We start from the raw sequence: 26,634 nt of genomic DNA, 5'->3' as shown, positions 1-26,634 counted from the left end.
CAACAGAAATCTCGACAGTTCCTTTCCACCTTTGCTTCATCAAGAGTAAAAGGCGGCATTCATATAACCTACTAGTTCAGAAAGTAGTTTATACAGAGTCAACAGTTCTTTCTATAACCAATTTTAACTGAGTAGAACCAACAGAAATCTCGACAGTTCCTTTCCACCTTTGCTTCATCAAGAGTAAAAGGCGGCATTCATATAACCTACTAGTTCAGAAAGCAGTTTATACAGAGTCAACAGTTCTTTCTATAACCAATTTTAACTGAGTAGAACCAACAGGAATCTCGACAGTTCCTTTCCACCTTTGCTTCATCAAGAGTAAAAGGCGGCATTCATATAACCTACTAGTTCAGAAAGCAGTTTATACAGAGTCAACAGTTCTTTCTATAACCAATTTTAACTGAGTAGAACCAACAGAAATCTCGACAGTTCCTTTCCACCTTTGCTTCATCAAGAGTAAAAGGCGGCATTCATATAACCTACTAGTTCAGAAAGCAGTTTATACAGAGTCAACAGTTCTTTCTATAACCAATTTTAACTGAGTAGAACCAACAGAAATCTCGACAGTTCCTTTCCACCTTTGCTTCATCAAGAGTAAAAGGCGGCATTCATATAACCTACTAGTTCAGAAAGCAGTTTATACAGAGTCAACAGTTCTTTCTATAACCAATTTTAACTGAGTAGAACCAACAGGAATCTCGACAGTTCCTTTCCACCTATGCTTCATCGAGAGTAGAAAGCGGCATTAATATTAAATACTAGTACAGAAAGCAGTTTCTACAGAGTTGACAGACACTCTTTCTATACGCAATTTTACAAAAAAGAACCAATAAGAAACTCGATAGTGCCTTCCAGCTATGCACATGCACCATCAAGAGTAGAGATCGGCGCGATGCTGCCGATCCGGTTGCGTCGCGTGAACGGCCATGAGGGGCGCGAGAATGACGTGCTGTTCCACCCGGCGAGGCAGAAGACCAACTCGCCAGATACGCTTGTGTTCTTTGGTGGTGATGTACAGGTAATTTAGGTTAAGAGAGAAATAGTGTAGGATGTGTGGGATGTGATTTATTTCAAAGTTATTACTCAATATAAATAACAGAAAACTAAAAGGCATATTTCCTTCGCTTTGGTTAAATGACCCAACAAATTAAAATTAGAAAGGTGGCTTAGGCATCAGCCTAGATCATCTTTCTAATTTTTAACCGACTTCAAAAAAAAGGAGGAGGTTATCAATTCGGCCGGTATGTTTTTTTTTTTTTATGTATGTACACCGATTACTCCGTGGTTTCTGAACCGATTTACGTGATTCTTTTTTTGTTCGATGCGGGATGGTGTCGAATTGGTCCCATAAAAATTTTATTCGGATAGGCCCAGTAGTTTTTATTTTATGAGCATTTTTGTCTGTATTTGTAAATGTTGCAAGTGCAAGTTTGAAGTCGGTTGTTTTTAACGCAGTTATTGACTTGTAATTTCTTTTTATCAGCTAGAGCTGATGCTCTTTTTTTTCAGCTAAAAAGAAAGTCTCGACAAGATATTTTAAACGTTCCAAACCTACAGTAAAATAATTCTGTAGATCCTCACATCTTGGATCTAACTACGATTCTAAATTATTATTTATGGGTGAATTTCAACAAATGCCATTTTTCTTATCATATCGGTGAACTTTTTCATTTATATATATTTTTTATTTTTTTCATGTTTAATGTAATATTTAGGATACTAAATACTCCCTTATTGGTAACCATCAACGTATCTTTTAAGACTATGGAGAAAATTCAGTTTGAATTCTGGTTTCCACCGATGTGACAATCCGGCACCGATTATCTTTTCTGTACACCGATATGATAAATTTATTCACCGATGTGATATACATATACAGCGATATGATAATCTATCCACCTTTGAACATCAAAAAAGAAATAGTAGGCTTATACATTTTTGAAGGAGTGACTAAGAACTGAATACCTGAACTAAGGGTATTATTTTCTTAGAATAAAAAATAATGTTTTTTTTAATTATCATTGTGTTTATTTAAAAGAAGTATAAAAAACAAAAATTTCTTGTACGTTATTGTACAATACACATTTATTAATGTGGCGATCAAGCTAATTGTTTTGCCATGTGTAGGTACACTTAAAACATTGTGGCGTTCTAGGTTCAACAATACTGAGAATAGAAACTTTATATAAGAAAACTTTATATACCTAATTAATCAGCCTTTTAAGTTTAACCTTAATCATAACAACACTACAATAATCACAGCTTTAATTATCACTTAATTTAATATTTTTAAAATCTTTGTTCTCAGTGCGTAAGTATCATAGATTACATAGAGATCGCTTATATCTTACATCTAGCAAATAATCTTTACCCTTAAAAAAAAAACTTAAATTAAATCTGTCAGTATAATTTGGTTATTATGTTAATCAGCCTTTAAGTTCAACATAAATCACTACAGAACTTGAACCGTCTTCGTACTCCACTTTTATTAAATTGCACCATAATTAGACTTTTAAGTCATAGAAGACTATGTAGTATACCTATAGTTAATCACAGCACTTAATTACGTACTTTTATAATTATTATCTGTTACAACAATTAAACCTCTTTTTTTCAATTAAAACTAAAAACAATAAAAATAAAAATTTTAAAAACAAATCAGCCCAGATCAAAATAAGTCATCATCAGTGTCACTGCAACCAAATATATAATTAAATCTCTGTTTGATGTCAGGAGTTGGTTTACGTGGCTCATTTTTTTCTTTTTTAAAGTTAATTTTAGATTTTATTCTAAATATTTCCTCATCGGTGTCACTGTCTTCCACGGTAGGACTTGAAAATCTATTAGATGCTTTTACCGTATCCTCTTTATTTACGAATTGAGTTGATTCCTCTAAACCAACTAAAATGTTCGTGTCAATTTTCTCTAAAAATGAACAGGCAGGAGTACTTTGATCAAGATCTACATAGTTCAATAGCAAATTTTCAGACATTTTTGTCGAAGAGGATGATCTGGGTGCCGCATTTTCCGAGATTTTTAATGTATTTGATGGTGTAAAATACTTTGAATGTGATGGCTGTGGGAACAAAATTAATTTGTCAGTTAACTTTACTGGTCGCATTTTAGTGATATCTATTTTGGATTTAGTTCTGGATTTTTTATTACTCGAAGTAGAAAGTTGAGGTTTAGACTTAATTTCGTGTTCGGTTGACAAATTGTGGAAGTCTAGATGTTTGCCATGTGGACATTTAACAACATATTTCATACATTCATCTTCTATACAAGAAAGTCGACGTAAAACTATACGATTTTTAGCTTCTTTAGTCCAAATGACTTGTTTGACTTGCAATGTTCCACGAAATGTGTTCAAATTTGTAGGGAGAAGCCAGTCCTTTTCTTCAACTTCATATTCTTCTACAGTACTAATTTTCACGCCTTGGACAGCAGATTTTAAATAGTTTACAAAAGAGTCTATATTATTCATATCACCATCGTGTGCAACAAATCGATCCGCCGTTCGCTTCAGTAGCCCACCTACTCCATCTGGCGCACCTTTTCCATGACCACATTCACTATAGTTCCATATTATGTTAGTCAGAGAAGAGCAGTAAATACTGAGTTGGGACATAATATAAAAAATTTTCTTATTCCGATACTGGCCTGATGGAGAATCAGAAATAATAATAAGATTCTGAACAATTGGAGCTTCCTGTTTAATTTCTTCTAATATTGGAACAAGGTGAGCCCAAACGGCGGCAGCATCATGGCGCAGTGAAGAACTAATAGTGCAGAAACATTGAGTTGTTATATTCTCTTCCTTATTTTTATAGTAAATTACAGCAGTGTGTAATGTGAATTGTTGACGACTGCCACCAAAGTGCATAGATTGTATTTCGGACCCGTACTTGGAGCTATAGTTCTCACTAAAGTCAATGTGAACGACACAATCCTTTTCAGTCATGTTTTGTTTGTAGTGCTTAAAAGCTTGACTTTGATTTCGTATATTACTACAATGTGTTAAGAACGGTTTCAGATTGTTTTCAAATATTTTGATTAGTTGTAATGGTTTAACGGTTATTTTTACTTTTTCTACATTAACGGCTATTTTATCGACTCCATTTTTTTTGTAATTCTTTTTTATCTTCTTCCAATTCCAATAAATAACATCTTTGGAGTTATCAAATTCTTGATAATTTAAATGACGATTCTTACAGACAGGACATGTTATTTGCAGGCATTCTACCTTAAAAATATCACAGCAAATACTACTTAGAATTTCAGTCGTGGTGTTTTCTTTTATGATACGATTTCTTTTTAAAGATGATATAACAAGATCCATGTTCTCATGTTTCTCACATAGGCATGTATTTCTCAAGTTTAATTTTGGCTGCGTGACCCAAAACGGCCTCATTCTTGTAAAAGTGACGTAACTGATTGGAGGGTAGCCCGAAGTCAAATACTTTTTGTGTAAATTTTTAATTGTGTCTTTCATCAGCCTTTTCTGTTTTTTTACTCCATTTTGTGTGACAGTATCCTTTTTACCTGGGCAAAGATTTGAATTTTCATCATCCTCAAAAAACTGAACAACAATCTTACGGATACGTTTTTGCAGGTCTATATTTTTTGGCTTCGTTGGGATTCGTCTCACTTCTAAATTACTCTGTTTTAATTTCTTAAATTCTTGATGTAGTCTCATGTATCTCTTTTTGTACATTAGTTTCTCTTTATTAGCCTTTGCCAATTGTTTTCTTAAATCGTGTATTTGCTGAGTTTTAACGTTTTGATATTTACGAAATTTCATTTTAATGTCTTGTTTGAATTTAACAGTATTAAAGGATGTGTCTAAGTTAGGACTATTTGGGCGTAATGTTGATTCTTCTGAATTTATAGAACTAATACTTGGCGTTCGTAAAGGAGATGCTATTGATAAATCTAGGGGACTGCTTGTACGTAAATAGTGGGAACTACTCGCTACTATGGCATCAATACGCAAATTAGGACTATTACATCGAACATTCTGTCGCAATAGCCGTGGGCTATGAGGTCCTATTAGTTCTTGAGAAATACCGGGCTCATTATCTTGATTTTTCGGTAGCGATTCTGCGTCATTGGTCTCTGAAACACTTGTTGGGTTGTTGCGGGCACCATTTGCCTTATTTTTTTTTCCGCTGATAATATGCACGGGCACTGATTCGGTTTTTCTTTTGTGCATTGCGACGTGCATGTGCAGTCATTTGGCTTCGGGTTAGGATAAGTCCAGCTGCCTTTCTTTTAGCTAAGCGTTCTCTGTCTTTTCTTAAATGCTGCTCGTTTAACACAGGATCACTTTTGATTTTAGCTTTTCTTATTCTTTCCATCAACCTCTTTCTCTCTTTTTTCTCCTCCTCGTTTAGTTTTGATTTCAGCATTCTTAAACAAAATTAATCTTAAACAAAATTACTCGAACGAATTGTGTGCGGCACGAGCTGCACACAAGTTAATATTTATGAAAGTTAAAAAATATAATATGTGTATATGTATGTATATAATGTATGGTTGTAGGTATGCTCCATTGTTTTTTTGTTTACTTTAATGAAATGACACTATGTCTACCAATATGATAAAATTACACCGAGGTGATAATATGATCTACCGATGTGATAAAACAATCCACCGATGTGACAAAACTATGCGTCGATCATGAATCAAAACACCGATATGATATTTAAGACACCGATTGATTTTTCTTATCACATCGGTGTAAATTATCACATCGGTGGTAAAAAAGACCACCGATTACAGCGATATGAGAACAGCGACGTGAGAAATTATCGACTTTTTTGAAAATTATGAAAAATGTATAATATTTAGGCTAAATTCAAGTACCTATAATGATGCTAATTTACTTACTATGTCTGTTAGAACCAAACAATCGTAATAAAACTTCACATTACACTAGAAAAATGCAACCACCGATAATATAAAATAATTGCTTGGAAGTAACTGAAATGTCGTACTTACGTAATTGGCGGGAATATGCAGCGATTTGACACACGTCCGTCCTGACTGCGCACTAGCACACACTAACGAGGGAAATAAAATTGGGGTGGGGACACTGTCGGACTCATCGATGCAAAGTTAGGTTTAAATTACTTTTGTGCAGCGATATGACAAAATTTTGCGAGACAAGTACATTTATGCCTCTCAGTAATAAATATTATGAATTACGTAATAAAATATGCTACATATTAATAATAAAACTAATATTCTATGAAATAGAATAAGTTCTATTCTTAAGTTACTTATTTTTATAACGATATAAGCGTTTTTGCTTGTAAAAAAAGTAGAGGGACAGCACCGATGTGACAAAAATAGAGGTTTATGTATTTATTTCTACCTTTGTAAATAGACTTAGACAAATAATATTTTATGCCACAACCCAATAAATACCTAATGAATACAAAAAAAAATAGTACAGAACAATATTCCTTTTTTCAAATACTAATTTCAATGAAGACAAAAAAAAAAGTCGTTTGGGAAATTCACCCTTATAAGTTTTTTTTGTTGTAGTTTACTGTTTACATTGAGTTTAAATTCCTTACCAAACATTGTGATATTAAGTCCCATAATGATATATTCTCTACACATTTATCAGGATTACGAGGAAGTGATGCAAACGCACCGCGACAACAGGAACTACGTCAGATGGTCGCTCGAGAACACTGCGCGGATGCTTAGCGAGAACTTCCCCACAAAGCACATCGTTGTCGTGAGACCGGCACGGTAAGTAGTCTATATTATGTATTTATTATGAAAGAAGTTCTTTAACTTGTATTTGATATAAATTATCCATCGGTACATATATCAATGCACTGTGCATTCAGTGATAAATATGTGTACGGAAAATTAACGTTCGCTAATAAAAAAAAATTATAGTGTATTAAACCAATTGTTTCTCAGTTATTTTTCTAAAAAAACCCGTCACCTATCTCCAAAGAATCGTAAGCATTAATAAAACCCTACCAAGTTGTTCCAGGATTGAGTACAAGAGCTTCAGCTGCTACGACAACTTCGTGCCGAGCAACAACGCGGGCGTGCCCGACCACACGCCCACGCACAATGCGCTGCACCATTTGGAGAAGTTAGTGCTAATTATAATATCTAAAACCTAATAAATTATATACTAAAACCTTCCTCTTGAATCACTCTATCTATTAAAAAAAACCGCATCAGAATCCGTTGCGTTGTTTTAAAGATTTAAGCATACAAAGGGGCATAGGGAAATAGGGACAGAGAAGGCGACTTTGTTTTATACTATGAAGTGATTAATTGTGTTGAGAAAAAGTAAAAAAAATGGGTAGTTACCTATATTGATTGGGCAATGAGGAAAAATTTGTTAGCAAATATATGATTGTATGTGTTGACAAAATAGTTCAATAAAAGAGGGTAGTTTCATATATTGACTGAAAAAAAGAGTTCATTCGTTCTAATAACATTCTTATTTAAATAAATTGGCTGTATTGAGGGTAGTTATTTAAAATAATTGGCAATAATGAGTGTAACTACCCTACTAAATTCAACTAAATTTTTTGATTGCGAAAGAAAAGTTAATATGTATATATGACCTAGATTCTAGTTAGTTTTAGCGCTTTTTTATAGCATCATGTCGAGTCTATAACTGGTTTATTTCTTAACGTCAGGTTACTCCAAGAACTAAGTATACGAGTGAAAGAGCTGCCAACTCGCCAACTGACGGACGCAGTCACGTATGGAATGTATCCTGATGATGATGTGGATATAGAGGAACAGGTATGTGGGTAGTTATGAAAATATGTGTAGTTGCTAAGGTTTATTATATGTTTCTCTCTAAAAAGTTTTGATTAAGTTAAAAAAAGAAGTTTTTTTTTACGAATAGTAATAAATCGTTTGTTTTTTGTTTCAAATAACACAGAAGCTGATTTGTGGATTTATTTTTAATATTTTATTTGCGGGTAGTTCAGAATCTGGATAAAAATTAAACAGAATGTGACATTTATTATATGAAACTTTTCCGTCTCGTTTCATTTTATTTTAAGTCTTACTTACTTCCAAGTAAGTGAGTACTGAAACTCGGCGCGCATACTTTATCCAACTTTAATTTTTCATAAACTAAGCTCAAAACTATAAAAAAATCATCATTATCCCATTAGCTAATATATTCAATACAAAAACAACAGTTTTTCTCATGAAAATCAATACTTTTATTCTGAAATACATTTATTTGCAGGGCGCAAGTAACAGTGAAAACAAGAGCAAATCAAACGGGGCCGCAAAGAGCGAAGCGGCACAAAGCACGAGCCTTGAACACAAGCAGTGAGTAGGTTTAGTTCCAATGGATGTCGTGACGGATTTATCTAACTACCCACATTTTATAAAAAATATGTATAAGAAGGTTTTGTAATATTTGAACTATATTGTTAAGCTTTAGAATGGTTTTAATTGATGTTTTCAGTGTTTTTTGTGTCAGTTTTTAAGGATTTTGTGAAATGCTTCTGCTAAATTTTGATTGTTTTATAAAAAATGTACCAAGAACGCAGTTGTGTATGTAGTTAACTATGTGTTGTATGAAGATTCTATTTCGATTCTATCTCTTGCTTTTGGAATCTAATTATTTTGTTGTTCTTGAGTATTATTAGTATTGAATTTTGATGTTGTGTCTCATATATAAATGATTGGATTGTAAATGGTATGGCGAATGAATATTATCAAAATATAAAGAAGCTTATTCACTTCAAACTTACATACAATCTTTCCTTCTTATACTGTTAGTGTAGAAAAGAATCGTTTAAATGTGATTATTTTGTATCAATGTTTTTATATTTACATTGACGTACAATGAACAACTAAACTCACGATCATGCTCACAAATTGTCTTAAGCAAAACTCTGCCTACGCTTGTATTAGGCAGAGTTTTCTAATAAACAAATGGAGGCGCAAAAAATTCGAGAACGTTTCTTTGTCTTCGTCGCATCATCGCAAAGTGAACGTTACTGCTACGAAATAAGCTGTAATTTAAATCAACATTTTATAATTTTGGCCATTGTGAGTCTATTTGTTTATATTTCAAAATATACTAAATACATTTATACGTAATGTATTTGTACGTATTTATGCGCATTTTTCACCAAATATACCGTTATCCAATACAAATTCAACCAAAAACCCAGGTGCCCACTCTGGTGGCGGGATACCCTATCCCTGGACAAGAGCAAGCTCAGCCTGGTGGGCTTCAGCAAGGGTTGTGTGGTGCTCAATCAGCTTATATATGAGTTCCACTACACCAAGACACTTACTCCGTGGGACAGGCATATGTGCAGGTGGGTGTATTTTTATAAAATACTAGCGGTCTGCCTCGGCTTCACCCGTGGTACATATTTCGCAATAAAAGGTAGCCTAGGGCCCGTAGACAAAGTAACAATTAAAAAACGATAACGAAGTTAGAAAAGGAAAAATGTATGGGATTGACATTAGATAGACCACGTGATCTAACGCGGCGTATGTCAATCCCATACATTTTTGCCTTTTCTAACTTCGTTATCGTTTTTTGATTGTTACTTTGTCTAAGGCCCTATGTTCTTTCTCAGGGTCTAAAGATTATCTGTGTCAAATTTGATCAAAATCGGTCGAGTGGTTTATGCGTGAAAACCATACATACATACATACATACAAACCTTTCCTCTTTATAATATTAGTATAGATCTGTGTTTTTTGCCCATAGAAATCTAAATAACAAGACACTAGAAGTCGTAAGCGTGCGTGACCTTGTCGCCACTCAGGTGATTTGCACATCACCAGTGCATTCGTCACTGTTCAGTTGCTCTGGAGACGTATGAGTGTATACATGGTGTGTTTCAGCAATTCCCATTGCGGAAATTCTTCCACAAGTTGTAATTATACTTATAAAGGAATAATATTTCATCCGAAAATATTTTTTTTTAGAAATAATGCCGTTTTTCCTTAAAATTATAGAATATTTACAAGTATTACGAGTGTCACCATAGTAATCGAAATAACAATGAATGACACAGTCGACCATTCTTATTATCACGTTTGTTCGTATTGGAGCAAAAAGTCTCATATACCTACTTAGGGATGTTATTCTAAAATAAACCGTAAATTCGTGCGTTAGGATACATATTCAAAAGCTTAATTTAATAGATAAGTTAGTTTTCACTAAAATCAAGCTGTCCAATAAAAGGCATAGTTTACTTGTGTGTACTGTTTAGCTTTCGGTTTGAATGTGTTGATTTTGGCGACAGCGGTTTTCATACAAATTATGACATTATAGCACTTCTATGTGTCTTGTTATTTAGATTTCTATGTTTTTGCCTTAAATTTTGTTGATATTTAAGTATTTAGCCGTGAAACTCTGCCTTATATTTTAAGGAATTGAATTTAGATTTTTTTATATGGGACAGACTTTAAAATTTTACTAGTAGTAAGGGTAAATACTAAATATGTGGGATAGGAATTTAATAAAGTACACATAAATGAAAGACATGACAGAAAAAAACAATGATTTGCCAACAACAGTTTATGTACCTATACTATTAATATTACCACAATAAGCTTCTTCCATAAGATTCCTTCGTGGAAAACTTTAAGACGCTTTCAAATCCTATCAGTATTAACCTAAAAAAATATTTTATTTAAATGAGCAGAGTAGGTACTACTCAATCTATAATCCATACTAATATTATAAATGCGAAAGTAACTCTGTCTGTCTGTCTGTTACTCAATCACGCCTAAACTACTGAAGCAATTTTCATGAAATTTGGTATGGAGATATTTTGATACCCGAGAAAGGACATAGGCTACCTTTTATTGCGAAATATGTACCACGAGCAAAGCCGGGGCAGACCACTAGTAATGTTATAAAGCTGAAGAGTTTGCTTGTTTGTTTGAATGCGCTGATCTCAGGAACTTCTAAAAACATTTACCACTGATTCGGATTACCAGGTAGTAATCTTAAATGTATACATATTATATTGTACCAATGCCCTGTCAATTTTCAAATAAATCGATTCAGCCGTCTCAAGTTAGTGTAGTGTCTGTAGTAGTGTAGCTATATGGATATGAAGTTCTACTTCAATCTCCACAAACATTACAATATAATAATCACTACATAGTATAAAACAAAGTCGCTTTCTCTGTCCCTATGTCCCTTTGTATGCTTAAATCTTTAAAACTACGCAACGGATTTTGATGCGGTTTTTTGTAATAAATAGAATATTTTATTATTTTTAAATAGTGTGTAATAAAATAAAAAAAATAAACATACAGTTATTGTTAATGGTATAAAATGTAAAAAGGATTCTATTATTTTAAATTATAAGATTTTCTTTTATATGTTTAATCAAGAATCACTTAAAACAGTTCTCTTTAATTTTGTCGGTTATCTTAATCGATTTAGAATCATAAAGCAAGAATTAAAAATTGCCTTTTTAACGTGATAACGTTTTTAAAATCGATTTAGTCGGGTGACATGTTCAGAAACTTGTGTCACACCAAAACCTCACGAGCGCGATCGCAGGTATAGCGAGAGAGAGACGGACCGATCTCCCGTCTCATCTCGAGCGCTGCCACCAATAAGACGTTATCACGTAAACATCTCGATCGTAAACCTACTTTACAAACAACCAATTTTTTCTATATAGGTTCATAGAGCTAATAGAGGAGATGTGGTGGGTGGACGGCGGGCACGCGGGCGGCAAGAACACCTGGCTCTCCGCGCGCAGCCTGCTCGAGACGCTCACACGGCTCAGTGAGTTGCTCTATATAGTGATAAAGTTTCTCTATATTGTGATAAAATTGCTCTACATTACGATAAATATACATATATGAGGATATATGGAGAGGCTGGTTGCGGCTTTAGGGCTTCGTCGCCGGTGAAATAATGAAATAATAAGTCGTAATGGTAGTTCAAGGTTTATAATAATTATGCTCGGCAATTTACATACTGTAGAAGTCTTTATAAGTACAAACAATTATTACAATAATTAATGCGTGTGTCGACCGTTCGCACGAGCCGCGGAGCTGAGAGTGCGGACTGCGGAATCAGGCGCGCGGGGCCGGGGGGGGCGATCGGCCGATGAGCACTCGCGAGCCTGCGTGTGTGTGCAACAAACAATTTTGCACACAAGGCGTCAACATGTTGCCGGCCCAGGAACGGAGTTCTGATCTTCGATCGGTAGGGGACACAGTCGGTTAAAGGCCCGTCGTTGTATCCCTGAAGAGGTGAGGACGTCAGCTACGCGGGTCACGCCGTCGGAGCCGGGGTGGAGGCGAGTCACTCGTCCCAGAAGCCACTGGTTGGGATGCAGTCGCTCATCTTTTACTACGACCATTTCTCCAAGTTTGAGCTGTCCTCCATCTTTGCGCCATTTCTGTCGTTTTTGAAGTTCTGTAATGTATTCTTTATGAAATCTATTCCAGAAATGGGTTTTCAGTTGCTGTGTTCTCATATATCGTGAAAGAGTGTGCACAGCAGTAGTTTCCTTGACCTGGGGAGTAGGCAGAAATGTTATTGTTCGTCCAATTAAAAAATGCGATGGTGTGAGAGCTGTAAGATCCGATGGATCTGAAGAAATAGGGGTGAGGGGTCTTGAGTTCAAGATCGCCTCAATCTGTACAAGAACCGTATTCATTTCTTCATAAGTTAAATTCGTACAACCTACGACTCGCTTCAAGTGGTGTTTAAATGACTTAACCGAACCCTCAGCTAATCCGTTAAAATGTGGACTATAAGCTGGTGAAAATCTAAAGTTAATTGACATGTTCGATGTTTGTGATTTAATAGTATCAGAATTTTGTTTAAGGAATTTAGATAATTCATTACATGCGCCTACGAAATTTGTTCCATTATCAGAAAAAATGTTTGTTGGTTTGCCCCTACGAGCAATAAATCTATTTAATGCAGCTAAATATGACTCACTACTCAGATCGGTCACAAGTTCTATGTGCACGGCCTTGACGGCTAAACACACAAATATGCACAGATAGGATTTCATGGTTCTACTTCCTCTTCCCTTACGGTTCAGTATCATGACCGGTCCGGCGTAGTCAACAGCAGTGTTTGTGAACGGAAACTCAGCATGCAAGCGCTGTTCGGGAAGATTGCCCATGATTGGTTGTATAATCCTTCCCGAGAAACGACAACATTTAATACATCTTTGAACTGTTTTGCGAGCCAAGTTTCTGCCCCCAATAACCCAAAATTTGTGACGCAAGGTAGCCAAAAGCAACTGTGGACCAGCGTGCATAAGCCAAATATGATATTGTCTGAATATGAGTTCTGCGAGGTGATGCTTTGATGAAAGCAATATGGGGTGTTTTGTGTCAAAATCATAAAAAGAGTTATTAAGTCTACCTCCCACTCGCATTAGTCCGTCAGCTTTGTTAAAGAATGGATTTAAATTGCATAATGAATTTTTAATAGGTAATTTTTTATTATTTTTTAATAACGTGTATTCTTGTGAAAAATGTTCACGCTGTGCGAATCTGCAAAGTGCGCTTAGAGCAGAATTAAGTTCATGGATTTTTAGGTGACCACTACGCTTATTTTTCCTATTATAATAATTATGAATGAACCTTTGAGCGTAAGCCACAATACGTTGTAATCGGTTGAAACTAGAGAATTGTTTAAACAAATTTGAATAATATGTGATATGATCTAATTGAGTAGTCGACAAGTTACATTGAACCTTAAATTCTGGTAATTCAGATTGCTTATAGCTTGTTGGTTGGACTGGCCATGATGAGTCATCTTGCGCCAGGAATACCGGCCCGGTCCACCACAATGCACAAGTTTCTAATTGTTTGGCGTCTAGCCCTCGTGAGCCTATATCGGCAGGGTTAACGCTGGTGGGTACGTAACGCCAGGCGGATGACTCGCTTCTGTCAAGAATCTCTTGAATTCTATTAAAAACAAACGGCTTTAATAAATGAGTTTTTGAAGATTTTATCCAACCAAGCACAATAGTTGAATCACACCAATAAATACAATTATTTATGTGTAATCTAAGCGATGATTTTACTTTATCTACTAATTTTGCAGCGAGAAGTGCTCCGCACAATTCTAGCCGCGGTACAGTTGTCTGTTTCAATGGGGCGACTCGACTTTTCGCTGTCAATAAGTGAACAGAAACGTTGTTATTGTAAGAAACGGATTTGATGTAAACACAAGCCGAATACGCATAACTCGATGCGTCACTGAATGAATGGAGCTCAATGATAGCTGAGTCATCACAAACAATGCATCTCGGAACGCGTATATAGTTGATATATAGTAACGAATCAATGAATTTTTGCCAACAAATTGCAATATCTGCAGGAACGGTTTCATCCCATGTAATTTTTAAGGACCACAATTTTTGCAAAATAGTTTTTGCGTTAAGTATGCATGGGTTAATTATGCCTAATGGGTCAAAGATTTGTGACATGATCGATAAAATAGTACGCTTAGTGACGAGTTTGTTTTCTTTTATATTTACTGCGAACATTAACTTGTCTTCTTTGCACGACCAAAGGAGACCTAATGTTTTTGAATATTCGTTGTTACTCAAGTTAAGTAATCCGTCATTTACACTTTCATTAACGATTTCATTAATGATATGAGGACAGTTTGAATACCATTTTCTTAAATGAAATTGACCCGATTGTAACTGCTTTATGACTCCCTTACAGATTTGTAGTAATTCTTTTTCGGATGATGCTCCAGTTATGAGGTCATCAACATAAAAATCGCGTTGAATAATTTCAGAAATAACTTTATCGGGACATTCTAAACCAAGTTGTTTTAAACATCTAGTCGCAAGGTAAGGCGCGGATGCCGTACCGTATGTTACTGTTTTTAACTTATATTGTTTTATTTGTTCATAAGGCTCAAACCGCCATAATATCTGTTGCAACTGATGCTGATCTTCGTGAACATAGATCATGCGGTACATTTTTTCCACGTCTGCAGTGGCAATGAATTTATGTTGGCGCATTCTAACTAAAATACTATAGAGGTCATCTTGTACAGTTGGACCGATATTTTGTATATTGTTAAATGACAGACCAGAGGTCGTGACCGCAGAGGCATCAAATACGACGCGTAATTTGGTAGATAAACTGGTTTCACGACAAACACCGTGATGCGGCAACAGGTAAGTGTATATATCTTTTTCAGGATTTTTATTTTCGTACATGTGATTTAAGGTAATATATTCTTTAATAAATTTACAATATTGTTCTTTGAATACCGGGTCTTTACTAAATCTACGCTCTAATGATAAAAATCTAGACAAAGCTCGCTCGTATGATTCACCCAGTTTGGTGGGAGATTCTTTCAAAGGTATGGTCACAACAAACCGCCCGTCAGGCAGCCGTGATGTATTTTTCGAAAAATGTTCTTCACATTCTTTTTCTTCTTTTGATATTTGTTTATGAGTAGGTACAGTTTCATGTTCAAAAAATTGTGAAACAAGATCGTGAAGTTGATTATCATGAGACAAAGTAATATGATTGCAGTGGACTGTATTTAAATTATTAGGTATCTGAACTAGACCTGATATTAACCAACCAAGCGTGGTCTGGCTTAATGTGGGCATATTTTTGCCTAAATATATATTTTTTGAGCATAAAACACTCCAAAATATGTTCGCTCCAAGCAGCATGTCTACTTGAGACGGCACATTGAATGTAGGATCAGCTAAAGTAATGTTTTTTGGTATATTTAATAATTTATAGTTAATATACGCAGTGGGTAAGTTTTGAGTAATTCGCGGCACTACAAAACAATTAATATTCTGCGTGTATGAGTTGATAAGCGACGATATGACAACTTCACATCGTTTAGTTAATTGTGATGATTGAGAATTCAACCCTTCAACCAATGACGAAGTCGAAGCGGTCGGTAAGTTAAGTTTAGTTAATAAATTCTCGGTAATAAAGCTTGATGTGCTACCATTGTCTAATAAGGCTCGCACTGTGTGTTTGTGGCCATGCTTATCCTGCACTTGGATTAAAGCAGTGGACAGTAAGACACAATTATTATGAATTGCTGATAAGACGATATTGTCTTCTGTATTATAATTTTTAGGTGTTTCTGTTTCAGGTTGCATCTGTGTGGGCTGCGCCAGCGGCGGCGCTGCGCATAGAACAACATTTTGATCGGGAGCTGAGGACGTCGCATCCGAAGGTAAGTGTCTATGTAATAAGCTGTTCAGTCTATTGTTACAAAAACGGCAAGATTCGAATTTACATGCGTTGGCATTGTGCCCTTGACGCAAACAATTTAAACATAATTTTAAGCCTTTAGCTTTTTGCATTCTGTGTTCTAATGAAAGTGACTTGAATTTCTGACAACGGTATATTGGATGATTGTGCTTGCACAACGAACAAACATATTGTGGTTTGTTATTAGTAGCAGGAGGAGATAAAGAATTGACAACTAATGATTTCTGACGATAATGTGTGACGTCGCTGTGCCGGCGTTTAGCGCTGGCTTCCTCCATTGTTTCTAGTAAATCAGACCGGTTTTTAAGAAATGTAAGGAGATTCTCTAGCGTAGGTAAGTCTTTAAATGTGTTGCGGTACGTTTCCCATTCGCGACTTGTAACTGAATCTAATTTATTCGACAAAATATAGATGATAAGTGCATCCCAGTGTTCAGTAGGTAAATTCAGCGTCTTTAGTGCTCTAAGATTTCTATTTACATTATCGATAATATTACGCATACCCTTGGATGACTCTTTAGTTAATATTTCGATATTAAAAATTGACTGAATGTGATTATTGACAAGAAGTCGCTTATTGTTGTAGCGATCACAGAGTAGATCCCAAGCAATACTATAATTATCAGCTGAAAAATCTAGCGCTCGAATAATCAGAGCTGCACTATCTTTTAGAGATGCGCGTAGGTAATGAAATTTTGTAATTTCGTTAATTGATTCATCTGAGTGTATGAGTGAACTAAATGTGTCATGAAATTCAAGCCAGTCCTGATACCGACCCGAAGAGCTAGGTAAGTGGATAGTAGGAAGTTTAAGGTTTGGCCTACCTCCGTGCACAGAATTAGAACCTGAGACCGATAAGTCGACGTCGCCTGGGGCGCTCTCGCCGCTCCGCGCCAGCGCCTCCTTGGCAACCGCGAAAGTACTAAAATACTTGCTCTCGAACTCCTCGCGTTCCTCGTCTGAAGAATCACATAATTGTTCTATATTAGTTTGAATGTTATCAAATTCGGTATAAAGTTCTTCGAATCTTGACAAACGAACACTAAGTTCACTTGCTTGAAGTCTAGTTAATGATTTACACTCATCGAGAGGATCTAAAAATTTTTTAAAATTTGTTAATTTCTGTTTACATGTACCACGTTGCTTTTTCAAAACCGAAATATCCATTTTGTATTCAATAATTTTAGTTGACCTACTTACGATACAAAATGTATTAATTTACCTGAACTATTAATAAATTACACAACTCTGATACTAATCAATCACAAAAAAACACAGAACAGCAAAAATAATTATGAAATGAATAAACGAAAATACTTATATTTATGAATATGAAGTGAGGGTGATTCGGTATAATTATACCGATCGGTTACCGCCGCGTTACCACCTGAATGCAAGTCACGTTGCGCTGCGCGTGATTCGCAATGGATCAACTGTAAAACGAAAGCAATGAATTATAATACGTTTCTAATGAAATATGTTTTTTAACAGTTTATGTACAGACGACACAACCTGAGAACTAGAAAATGATTTTATGAGATTGTATAGCAATAAAATGCTGCAATTAATTTTATAAATTAATGAGAAAGATAAGAAATAATCTTTAGGTAATGTTTTTAATTTAATGTTATTCAAATGAGATTAACCGCAGTTAAATCTCGATGTAATTGGTAGATAATGATTTAATGAGGTTTCCGCATATATCAATGCACGAAACAAACAATAGATAATAATTGGTAAGGCTTTTAGATCCGCACTAAAGGCGAAAGTAAAAAGCAAAATGAGATATAATTCAAATGAGATTAACCGCAGTTAAATCTCGATGTAATTGGTAGATAATGATTTAATGAGGTTTCCGCATATATCAATGCACGAAACAAATAATAGATAATAATTGGTAAGGCTTTTAGATCCGCACTAAAGGCGAAAGTAAAAAGCAAAATGAGATATAATTCAAATGAGATTAACCGCAGTTAAATCTCGATGTAATTGGTAGATAATGATTTAATGAGGTTTCCGCATATATCAATGCACGAAACAAACAATAGATAATAATTGGTAAGGCTTTTAGATCCGCACTAAAGGCGAAAGTAAAAAGCAAAATGAGATATAATTCAAATGAGATTAACCGCAGTTAAATCTCGATGTAATTGGTAGATAATGATTTAATGAGGTTTCCGCATATATCAATGCACGAAACAAATAATAGATAATAATTGGTAAGGCTTTTAGATCCGCACTAAAGGCGAAAGTAAAAAGCAAAATGAGATATATTTAATGAGTTTCAATTGAAATGAATCGGAAAGATTCAAAATTAAATTCCTAATGGAAAAAATTGGAACGAACTCACAATAACGCCACTTCCCCGGTTCTCACAAATATCCAGTTGAAGTAGGTGCGAGTTCGATGCTTCCAAATCTGGTGACTCTCAGCTCCGCAGACCGCAGGTATGTCTTCACCGGCGCAAAATGGCTGCCACGTCCACGTGCGCGATTCCTTCCTCTGTAGTTGCTGATTTTGATCCGGTTCGTAAGGCCCAAAATGGAGAGGCTGGTTGCGGCTTTAGGGCTTCGTCGCCGGTGAAATAATGAAATAATAAGTCGTAATGGTAGTTCAAGGTTTATAATAATTATGCTCGGCAATTTACATACTGTAGAAGTCTTTATAAGTACAAACAATTATTACAATAATTAATGCGTGTGTCGACCGTTCGCACGAGCCGCGGAGCTGAGAGTGCGGACTGCGGAATCAGGCGCGCGGGGCCGGGGGGGGCGATCGGCCGATGAGCACTCGCGAGCCTGCGTGTGTGTGCAACAAACAATTTTGCACACAAGGCGTCAACAATATATTTGTTGTATATAATGATAAAGTTTCTCTATATTACGATAAATTGTATAAAAAGCGGTGCCTAAGGATCGAAATGGTCTACCTTGTAGTTTAAGAGACATTTTTGTAAATAAGAATTTTACTCTTTTTAAGATATTTTCCTAATTTTTGAAGTGAAACTTCTTTATCGGGGTTGGAAAAAAATTTAGTGTAACATTTTGTCGTTATGCGTGACATTTTTCCGTTACGCGCCATCTCGTTCTTAACCCTACCACGCCTGATTCGACGTATTTCTGTCAAATTGCATATAGTAAATTATTTTTTGAAAAATAAGGTTATAAAGAAGTTTCACTTCTTACGTGTGTACACTAGTACACGCACACATTTATTTTCTTTTTAGTTTCGATTCACAGTGTCTCCACTAACTTATAAGTAAAATGTTATATATGTGTGTGCTAAGTAAAATGTTATTTATGTGTGTGCTAAGTAAAATGTTATATATGTGTGTGCTAAGTAAAATGTTATTTATGTGTGTGCAGACGTGCGCGTGTACGTGCACGTGAGCGGGTACCAGGTGCGCGACGCGGCGCGGCCCTGGGTCGGGCGGGAGGAGCGCGCCTTCACCGCGCTGCTGCACAAGCTCGGCGCTAAGGTGCCTACATTGTGCAGGCCGGCCGTACACGGACCGCTTCAAGCAGTTGAGGCCGACGGCGCGGTGAACTATGGACATTCATTCACTGTACACGGCCTGCTCGAGCCGACGCGACCGCTATAAGCCGTCAACTGCGCGGTTTGTAGCGACAGCTCGAGCACTCAACGACGGACCGCTCGAGCAGGCCGTGTACGTTGCTCAGCCATTAACTGCTCGAGCTGCCCGTGTACGGCCTCCCTAATATCGCATCATCCATATAAAAAATAATTTACTTTTTAAACTTTCAGCTAAATTACTTCAGTTTTTATGCGAATTATTACTTACTAGCTGCGCTTCGCGGTTTCAACTTTCAACCGCGTGGCACCGCTACTGTTGGTCTTAGCATGATGATATGATATAGCCTATGGCCCTCCTCGATAAACGGGCTATCTAACACCGAAATAATTTTTCAAATCGGACCAGTAGCTCCTGAGATTAGCGCGTTCAAACAAATAAACTCTTCAGCTTTATAATAGTTTATAATATTAGTATAAATTACACATAAATTATTACGTATTAAGAATTATTGTATAATATAATCTTGTTTATTTAATAAGAATAAGAATAAGAATATCTTTATTGAAAAAGTAAAATAATACATTTAAAATTTGGGGAAACTATAGCCTGTGTTAGTTAGAAACTGTGTTACAGGCTTTAGAATCCCTCCACAATTTTTGTAGATTGCCTTTTTCAACTTAAAATATAATTAAATTACAATATAAACAAAGAAAGAAAAAGATTGCATGCATGAATGTTTGTGCGTGTGTGTGTGTGTGTGTGTGTGTTTGTGTGTGTATGTGTGTAATAAAATAATAATTTTTATTAAATATACGACCGTAATAGATTCTCTGTGGCTTCGTAATCTAACTTGTTAAGAATAATTAATAGTTCTTTTTTAAATTTATGATTCGAATATTTTTTAACTACTTTTATGTTATTACCAAATAAGCCATTATATATCTTAGGAGTAAAGAACTCTGAACTTCTACTACCGAACGCAGTATTAAACGTTGGAACAGGAACCCGCTCCAATCGTTTGTCACATTGTGAGAGTGTCGGTACAATGTATCGATGAAATTTGCAAAGGCAGCGATATAAAAACATTTTTCTCACTGTTAGTACATTACACTGTTGATATAGATCAGTTGTAGGGTGCCTGAACGGTAAACGATACATGACCTTAAGTATGGCGCGTTGTGAACGTTCCAATTGTATAAGGTTGCATTTAGGTGCACTGCCCCAGATGGTTAAGCAGTAGGTTATGATACTCTCACATAAAGATTTATATGTTAAAGTGAGTATATCAGGGCTGGCCACTTCCCTTAGATTTTTAAAAACATGCATCAATTTTCTAGATCTAGTGGAGACTTCAGTTATGTGTGGGCCCCAGGTAAGTCGGTCATCCAATATGACTCCTAAATATTTAATCGTTTTAACACGTTCTAAGGTGGCACATGAACAACACGCGGGGAGGCTCACTTCTCTGTTACATGGGTAAGTATGTAATTGAATTTTGAATGACTCTTTCGGGCATGTACGAGCTGTAATATCAAAGCAAACGTATTTGGTCTTCATGGTGTTTAGGGTAAGTAGGCTATCTTCTAACCAGGCTGTCACCTTACTCATTTCTGTTCCAGCAATTTGACGTACTGCACTCCAAGAAGGACCACGAAATAAAAGAACAGTATCGTCCGCGAACATGGTTATGTCGGTTTTATTTAAACGAAGATTACATAGTTCGTTCACGTAGACGATAAACAGCGATGGACCGAGGGTACTACCCTGCGGTATTCCGTACAAACATGAAGCGTTGCTGCTAAAGTGGCCATTTACCCTTACCCTCTGAGTTCTGCCTGACAGATAAGATCTGAACCATTCAAGAGGCATTCCCCTTACTCCCATATTTTGCATACGTGACAAAAGTATGGGAATAGAAACGGTGTCAAATGCCTTTTGAAGGTCCAGAAATACACCCATGCACTTTTCATTGTTGTCCAGGTAAGATCGTATTTTCGATGTTAAGCTGTAGACTGCATCCTCTGTAGACTTACCGATCCTGAACCCATATTGCAGTGAACTGAGCATCTTAAATCTAGTTAAGTATTTTATCAATCTATTGTTTACGATTTTTTCAATTATTTTAGAAAATGTTGATATAAGCGAAATTGGTCTATAGTTACAGGCTAAACTTTTGTCGCCAGATTTAAAAATAGGATACTATGGCTTTTTTAAAGGGGTCTGGAAAAACGGCACTTTCAAAACTAAGATTAATTAAATATGTAATAGGTTCAATGATTAGATTTTGGATTTCTTTTAGCAAATTTGTAGATATATTGTCCCAACCTGGAGCACAGGAAGATTTTAAACTATTTATTACACTTGAACCTCATTGCAGTTTGTCGATAAAAGTAGGAATGAATTAGGAGGGGCGTCTACAGAGGAAGCTTTTTTAGCCAAACAATCCTCAGTGCATCCCAACATATTAAGTGTATTGTTTGCCAAATCGCTACCTATAGAAGTAAAATATCTGTTCACTTCGTTCAGCGAGTCAGTAGTAGATGTATTTATTTTTAAGAGCTTATCAGGTATTGGTGCGGTTTTATTTATGTTGCATACGTCCTTTATTATATTCCAAGTATTTTTAATATTTCCTGCATTCTGTCTAAATTGGTTTTGATAATACTGTTTCTTAGCTGTTTTTATTATATAATTACATGTGTTACGATATCTTTGGAAATAATCTTTAAATTCTATGTCATTAGGTTTAGCTTTGCATCGTTTTTGTAATTTGTTTCTTTTTCTAATAGACCTCAAAAGTCCTAGGGTGATCCAGGGTTTAAGACATTTCTTTCTATTGGGTACGACACAGGTTATGCTATTATTTTGGATAATTGTCTGCAACTTAGATATAAAATATACAGCGGCTTCGTTAGTATCTGTTATTTGAAAGTATTCATTCCAATCTACCTTGGACAGTTGCTCCTTTATCATGTTATAATTTAACCTATTTTTTGAAATTGTGGAAGCTTTTTTTGAGATATTGCTGTCATTTATTATTAAAAGAATGGGCGAGTGATCAGTCAATTGTTCGAAAATAGCAGTTTGCCATTTTAGCGGCGATTTAATCATAACATGATCAATACATGTCTTGTCTCTTGTGGGTTTGTCAATTCCTTGTAGTAACCCATAAAATGCCATTAAACTTAAATAATAAGCACCATGTGTTGTTATGTCACCGGAAAGAATATTTATGTTTATGTCACCTGTAAATATAATAGTTTTAGATTTTGTATTCTTTAATATGTTATCCAGTGAGTCTATGTATTTAGTAGGATTGGAAAAGCAAGGTGGTCTATACGAGCATATCAAGGTACAATTATCATGCAAAGCCAAAACCAAACAATTTCCTTCTTCAATATCTGGTTCTGTTGCCGTTGCCGATATACCCTTTCGTACGTATACTACAATACCGTCATTTTTATTGAGAAATCGTTTTGTTGAAAATACTTGATAATTATTAAGAGACGGTGGAGGTTTATTGTTGTCTAGCCAACATTCAGTCAAAACCATTACATCTATACGCACATTGAGCATTTCGACAAATACAAGAAATCTGTCTAAGTTATGATTTACACTTCGTATGTTTACTGTAACCATAGTAAAAGAATTAGTGTTTATCATTACTTTCTGTGATAAGTTGTTAGGATTATTTATGATAATACATGACGGGGTGTGTAAGTTGTCCAAATCGCTTTGTATATTATTATTTATTTGTCTATCGAATGGTGTAACTACAAGAATAAAATGCCGACCTTAAATTTGTGAAGCAACAATAAACACTTCAATAGTATTATATTCAGTTGAAAAGTATACTTAAATAGATATATAATTATAGAGTGTATATATATAATATTATTATTATCACTATTTTGTAACAGAAACCGAATTAAAACTTTGTTTGGTAGCAAGCATGTGGATGTAATAATCATTAAAAAGTATGATGTGATGATGTGGTGTCTCATGAGATTTGAATAAATTTGAATATAATATTTTAAATTAAAAATACACAAGGTTTTATCCCGACTGCTACATGAAATTATCATTATCACAATAAAAACAAAGGCTGTGAAACTGACCCAAATGTAACATAATAATATCTCAACAACCAAGCTACAATAGAAACATTCTACATTATTATTTAGACGATTTCTGACAGTAAGAACATAATTACATAATAATTCTACCAAACAATAATCAGTAAAAGTTAAAAGTTTACATAAAATGAAAGACAAAATGTAACATAATATCTTAACAACTAAAGCACAATAAAAACATTCTGTATTATTATTTAGAAGATAACTGACAGTGAGAACATAATTACATAATAATACTACTAAACCATAATCAGTATAATTATTTAAAAGTTTACATAAAAAGAAAAACAAAATGTAACGTAATATCTTAACAACTAAAGCACAATAAAAACATTCTGTATTATTATTTAAAAGATTTCTGACAGTAAAAACATGATAACATAAAATTCCTGTCAAAAAACAATCAGCATAAGTTATAAGTTTCCATAGGATAACATTAGAAAAAAATACATTTATAATCACATTGGAATTGGTAAATTCAATATTACAGCTTAGAACAATATTACTTTTTAACCGTATATAATTTATTAAGTGATAGATAACGTATTCGCATAAAGAATGCAAGTTGTATTTATATCTCAAACGACATCCGACCGAAAAATTTGATCTATATCTTTTTCAGTTTGAATGCAATACGACTTTGTATTACTGTCGCGACGGGCATATATACGGCCACCTCGTGTCCAAGTGTAACGCCAATTCCTCATTGAGCCCTTTTGGCGCACCAAATAAAAAAGTTTGCGATTATAACGAGTTAAGTGTTCATTAATGTAAAAACGGCGGGGCTCCCCGCTGAGGTTAGTACCGGAGGTGTCGGCCCCGCGGTGTACACGTGCGGCCCGTAGTAAATCATCTCGTAGTGATCGTCGCGATAAGCGTAATACGACGGGGCGCGGGCGGGTGGGGCTATTAGAAGTATTGGATAAAACATCCTCTCGAGTACGACGCGTCCCAATTCGCTGCGCACTGACAATGTCGCGTTCCTCCAAAGTAACGCCGATTTTACGTGCGAGTGTCATAGAAACGTGTATGAGATTTTCACCACCCTGTTCTGGAAGACCTGTTATTTCTAGATCATTGAGTAGGTTAGCCTGTTCGGCTTCATTGGTGCGTCTTTCGAGCTGCGCAACCGTTTCAAGCAAGGTGTTATAGTTTTCGGTGTGGTTTTGCAATGTTTCCATCCGATCTTCTACACTTGAAATTCGGTTCTCTGCCTCATCGAGCCTTTTATTAATTTGTAAAATCGCGGAGGACAATTGTGACATATCGCGACGAAAATTGGATAATTCTGAACGCAAAAGTTTAATTTCTTGCATCAGCGATGATGTGTTTTGGTGTGTATCAGCGTCCATAAAAAGATCATCATCCTGAGAGCATAAAGTGTCGGCAGGTTTTGTAAGTGTTACTTTACAATTATTACAGTGCCATTTCGGATTAAGTCGCGATTTAGGACTTAAACACTGTTAATGATATACAATACCGCATTTATTGCATTTGACGCCATCTGTTGCCGCGTAGAACTTTCCGCAAGTAGTACACACTTATTAGCCATTATTGATCTCTTTCACTGATAGTTACGTTGCAGTCCGTTAGATGGTAGTGATATAATGCTAAATTCTTAGTTAATTGTATTTTATTAGTTATTGTAAAACTATATCCCCAGATGATTATGAACGTTTTTTGAAACTATAAGGAATATAATAAACTCGGCGTTAGTTTGCTTTGGGAAAGTTCAATCAAAACAAACAAATAGTTGCGGGCGTAACGGCTTGTCAAAATCAGCTGAACGAACAGATGATTTGAAAATACACTTATGAAGCACAATTCACTGCACACATTTAGTAATTAACTCAGTATACTTCAGTCGGTACCAAGTAACACCAAATTCGGCACTTTAATTAACTTGTAATGTCCAAAATATAAATTTTCAAATAAGTAAACACAGAGACGTACTGTCACGGTCTGTCATCCAGATACGAATGTTTATAATTAATAATTATAATGTTTTTTGATAATTTCAGAATTTAATAATTATAATGTTTTTTTGATAATTTCAGATTGATCGATACCTACACGACGACGCCAGTTCCCCGCACTCGCTCAACACTCACTTCGAAGTGCTCAGCAATTTCAAAGCGGTACAAGATTCGAGGCCCAGCGACATGCATGATGCTTCCGACGATGATAATTAAATGTACCAAATAGACCAATAAAAAGACTTCATCTAAATGTTTCTCTTACTGATTAACATGCGATTATCAACTCTATTGATGTTGTATTAAAGACTAAATATAGGCATTCTTCGATAAAGCTTTGTTAGAAGTGAAAAGATTACTTTTTCTGTGGAATATTTGAATCGATAAATGTCTGTAGAAGATAAATTGATGTCCAAGTCATTGCTTTGATACAATGTACTTTTGAAACAGTATTTTTATCAAATTTATTTTGTAAATAATTAAAATAAGGTATTTGGAGCTTCGGGTAAAATATGCCATATCAATTTATTTTGCTGACTAAATGTATTATAAATATATGAGTTTTCTCAATGTGAAATAAATGTCAAATTACATATTATTACATGTTTTAGCATATCGATGTATTCATTTAAAGTACAAAATCTAATTTTAAGTTATTTATTTTCATGTAATTAGGTTTATCACTACATGTCAAAACTGATCTCATCTTCATTGTAAAGTAAAATTTATGGAATAAATATATTTTG

At 35.2% G+C, this 26,634-nt stretch overlaps 2 protein-coding genes and 1 pseudogene across 5 annotated transcripts; 1 reads left to right on the top strand and 2 right to left on the bottom strand.

The window, feature by feature from the left end:
* The first annotated feature begins 693 nt into the window (after positions 1 to 693).
* On the top strand, positions 694 to 26,633 carry LOC149488234 (mitochondrial protein C2orf69 homolog). Of its 2 annotated transcripts, none has more exons than XM_089695402.1 (9): positions 694 to 1,021; positions 6,638 to 6,765; positions 7,010 to 7,123; positions 7,683 to 7,791; positions 8,249 to 8,334; positions 9,189 to 9,338; positions 11,679 to 11,785; positions 19,607 to 19,719; positions 25,970 to 26,633. In XM_089695402.1, exons 1-9 carry the CDS (start codon positions 896 to 898, stop codon positions 26,102 to 26,104), a joined length of 1,068 nt encoding a protein of 355 aa, XP_089551528.1. In that variant the 5' UTR covers positions 694 to 895; the 3' UTR covers positions 26,105 to 26,633. The 2 variants fall into 2 exon arrangements, with proteins under 2 accessions (XP_089551528.1, XP_089551529.1); XM_089695403.1 differs by having other exon boundaries at positions 695 to 1,021; positions 7,019 to 7,123.
* LOC149488236 (uncharacterized) lies at positions 2,214 to 6,531 on the bottom strand (annotated as a pseudogene).
* Positions 11,937 to 18,585, bottom strand: LOC149488235 (uncharacterized). Of its 3 annotated transcripts, none has more exons than XM_089695398.1 (2): positions 17,094 to 18,585; positions 11,937 to 12,524 (listed from the first exon to the last, which is right to left on the bottom strand). In XM_089695398.1, exons 1-2 carry the CDS (start codon positions 17,406 to 17,408, stop codon positions 12,168 to 12,170), a joined length of 672 nt encoding a protein of 223 aa, XP_089551524.1. In that variant the 5' UTR covers positions 17,409 to 18,585; the 3' UTR covers positions 11,937 to 12,167. The 3 variants fall into 3 exon arrangements, with proteins under 3 accessions (XP_089551524.1, XP_089551525.1, XP_089551527.1); XM_089695399.1 differs by having other exon boundaries at positions 12,308 to 12,524; positions 17,066 to 18,585; XM_089695401.1 differs by having other exon boundaries at positions 12,308 to 12,524; positions 17,087 to 18,585.
* Position 26,634: the final 1 nt, after the last annotated feature.

This window comes from Colias philodice, chromosome 5 (assembly GCF_061535455.1).
Source record: "Colias philodice isolate Cphi_HAF_F1 chromosome 5, ilColPhil1 Martin Lab GWU primary, whole genome shotgun sequence".
Classification (NCBI taxonomy): domain Eukaryota; kingdom Metazoa; phylum Arthropoda; class Insecta; order Lepidoptera; family Pieridae; genus Colias; species Colias philodice.
This window is presented reverse-complemented; position numbering and strand designations above follow the sequence as displayed.

Coding starts and splice junctions, on each gene's coding strand:
- LOC149488234 (XM_089695402.1), top strand. CDS start 896: ATGCTGCCGATCCGGTTGCGTCGCGTGAACGGCCATGAGGGGCGCGAG. Junction 1,022..6,637: donor TCTTTGGTGGTGATGTACAG/GTAATTTAGGTT, acceptor CACATTTATCAG/GATTACGAGGAAGTGATGCA. Junction 19,720..25,969: donor TGCACAAGCTCGGCGCTAAG/GTGCCTACATTG, acceptor TGATAATTTCAG/ATTGATCGATACCTACACGA.
- LOC149488235 (XM_089695398.1), bottom strand. CDS start 17,408: ATGGATATTTCGGTTTTGAAAAAGCAACGTGGTACATGTAAACAGAAA. Junction 12,525..17,093: donor CAGGCGACGTCGACTTATCG/GTCTCAGGTTCT, acceptor CCTACTCCCCAG/GTCAAGGAAACTACTGCTGT.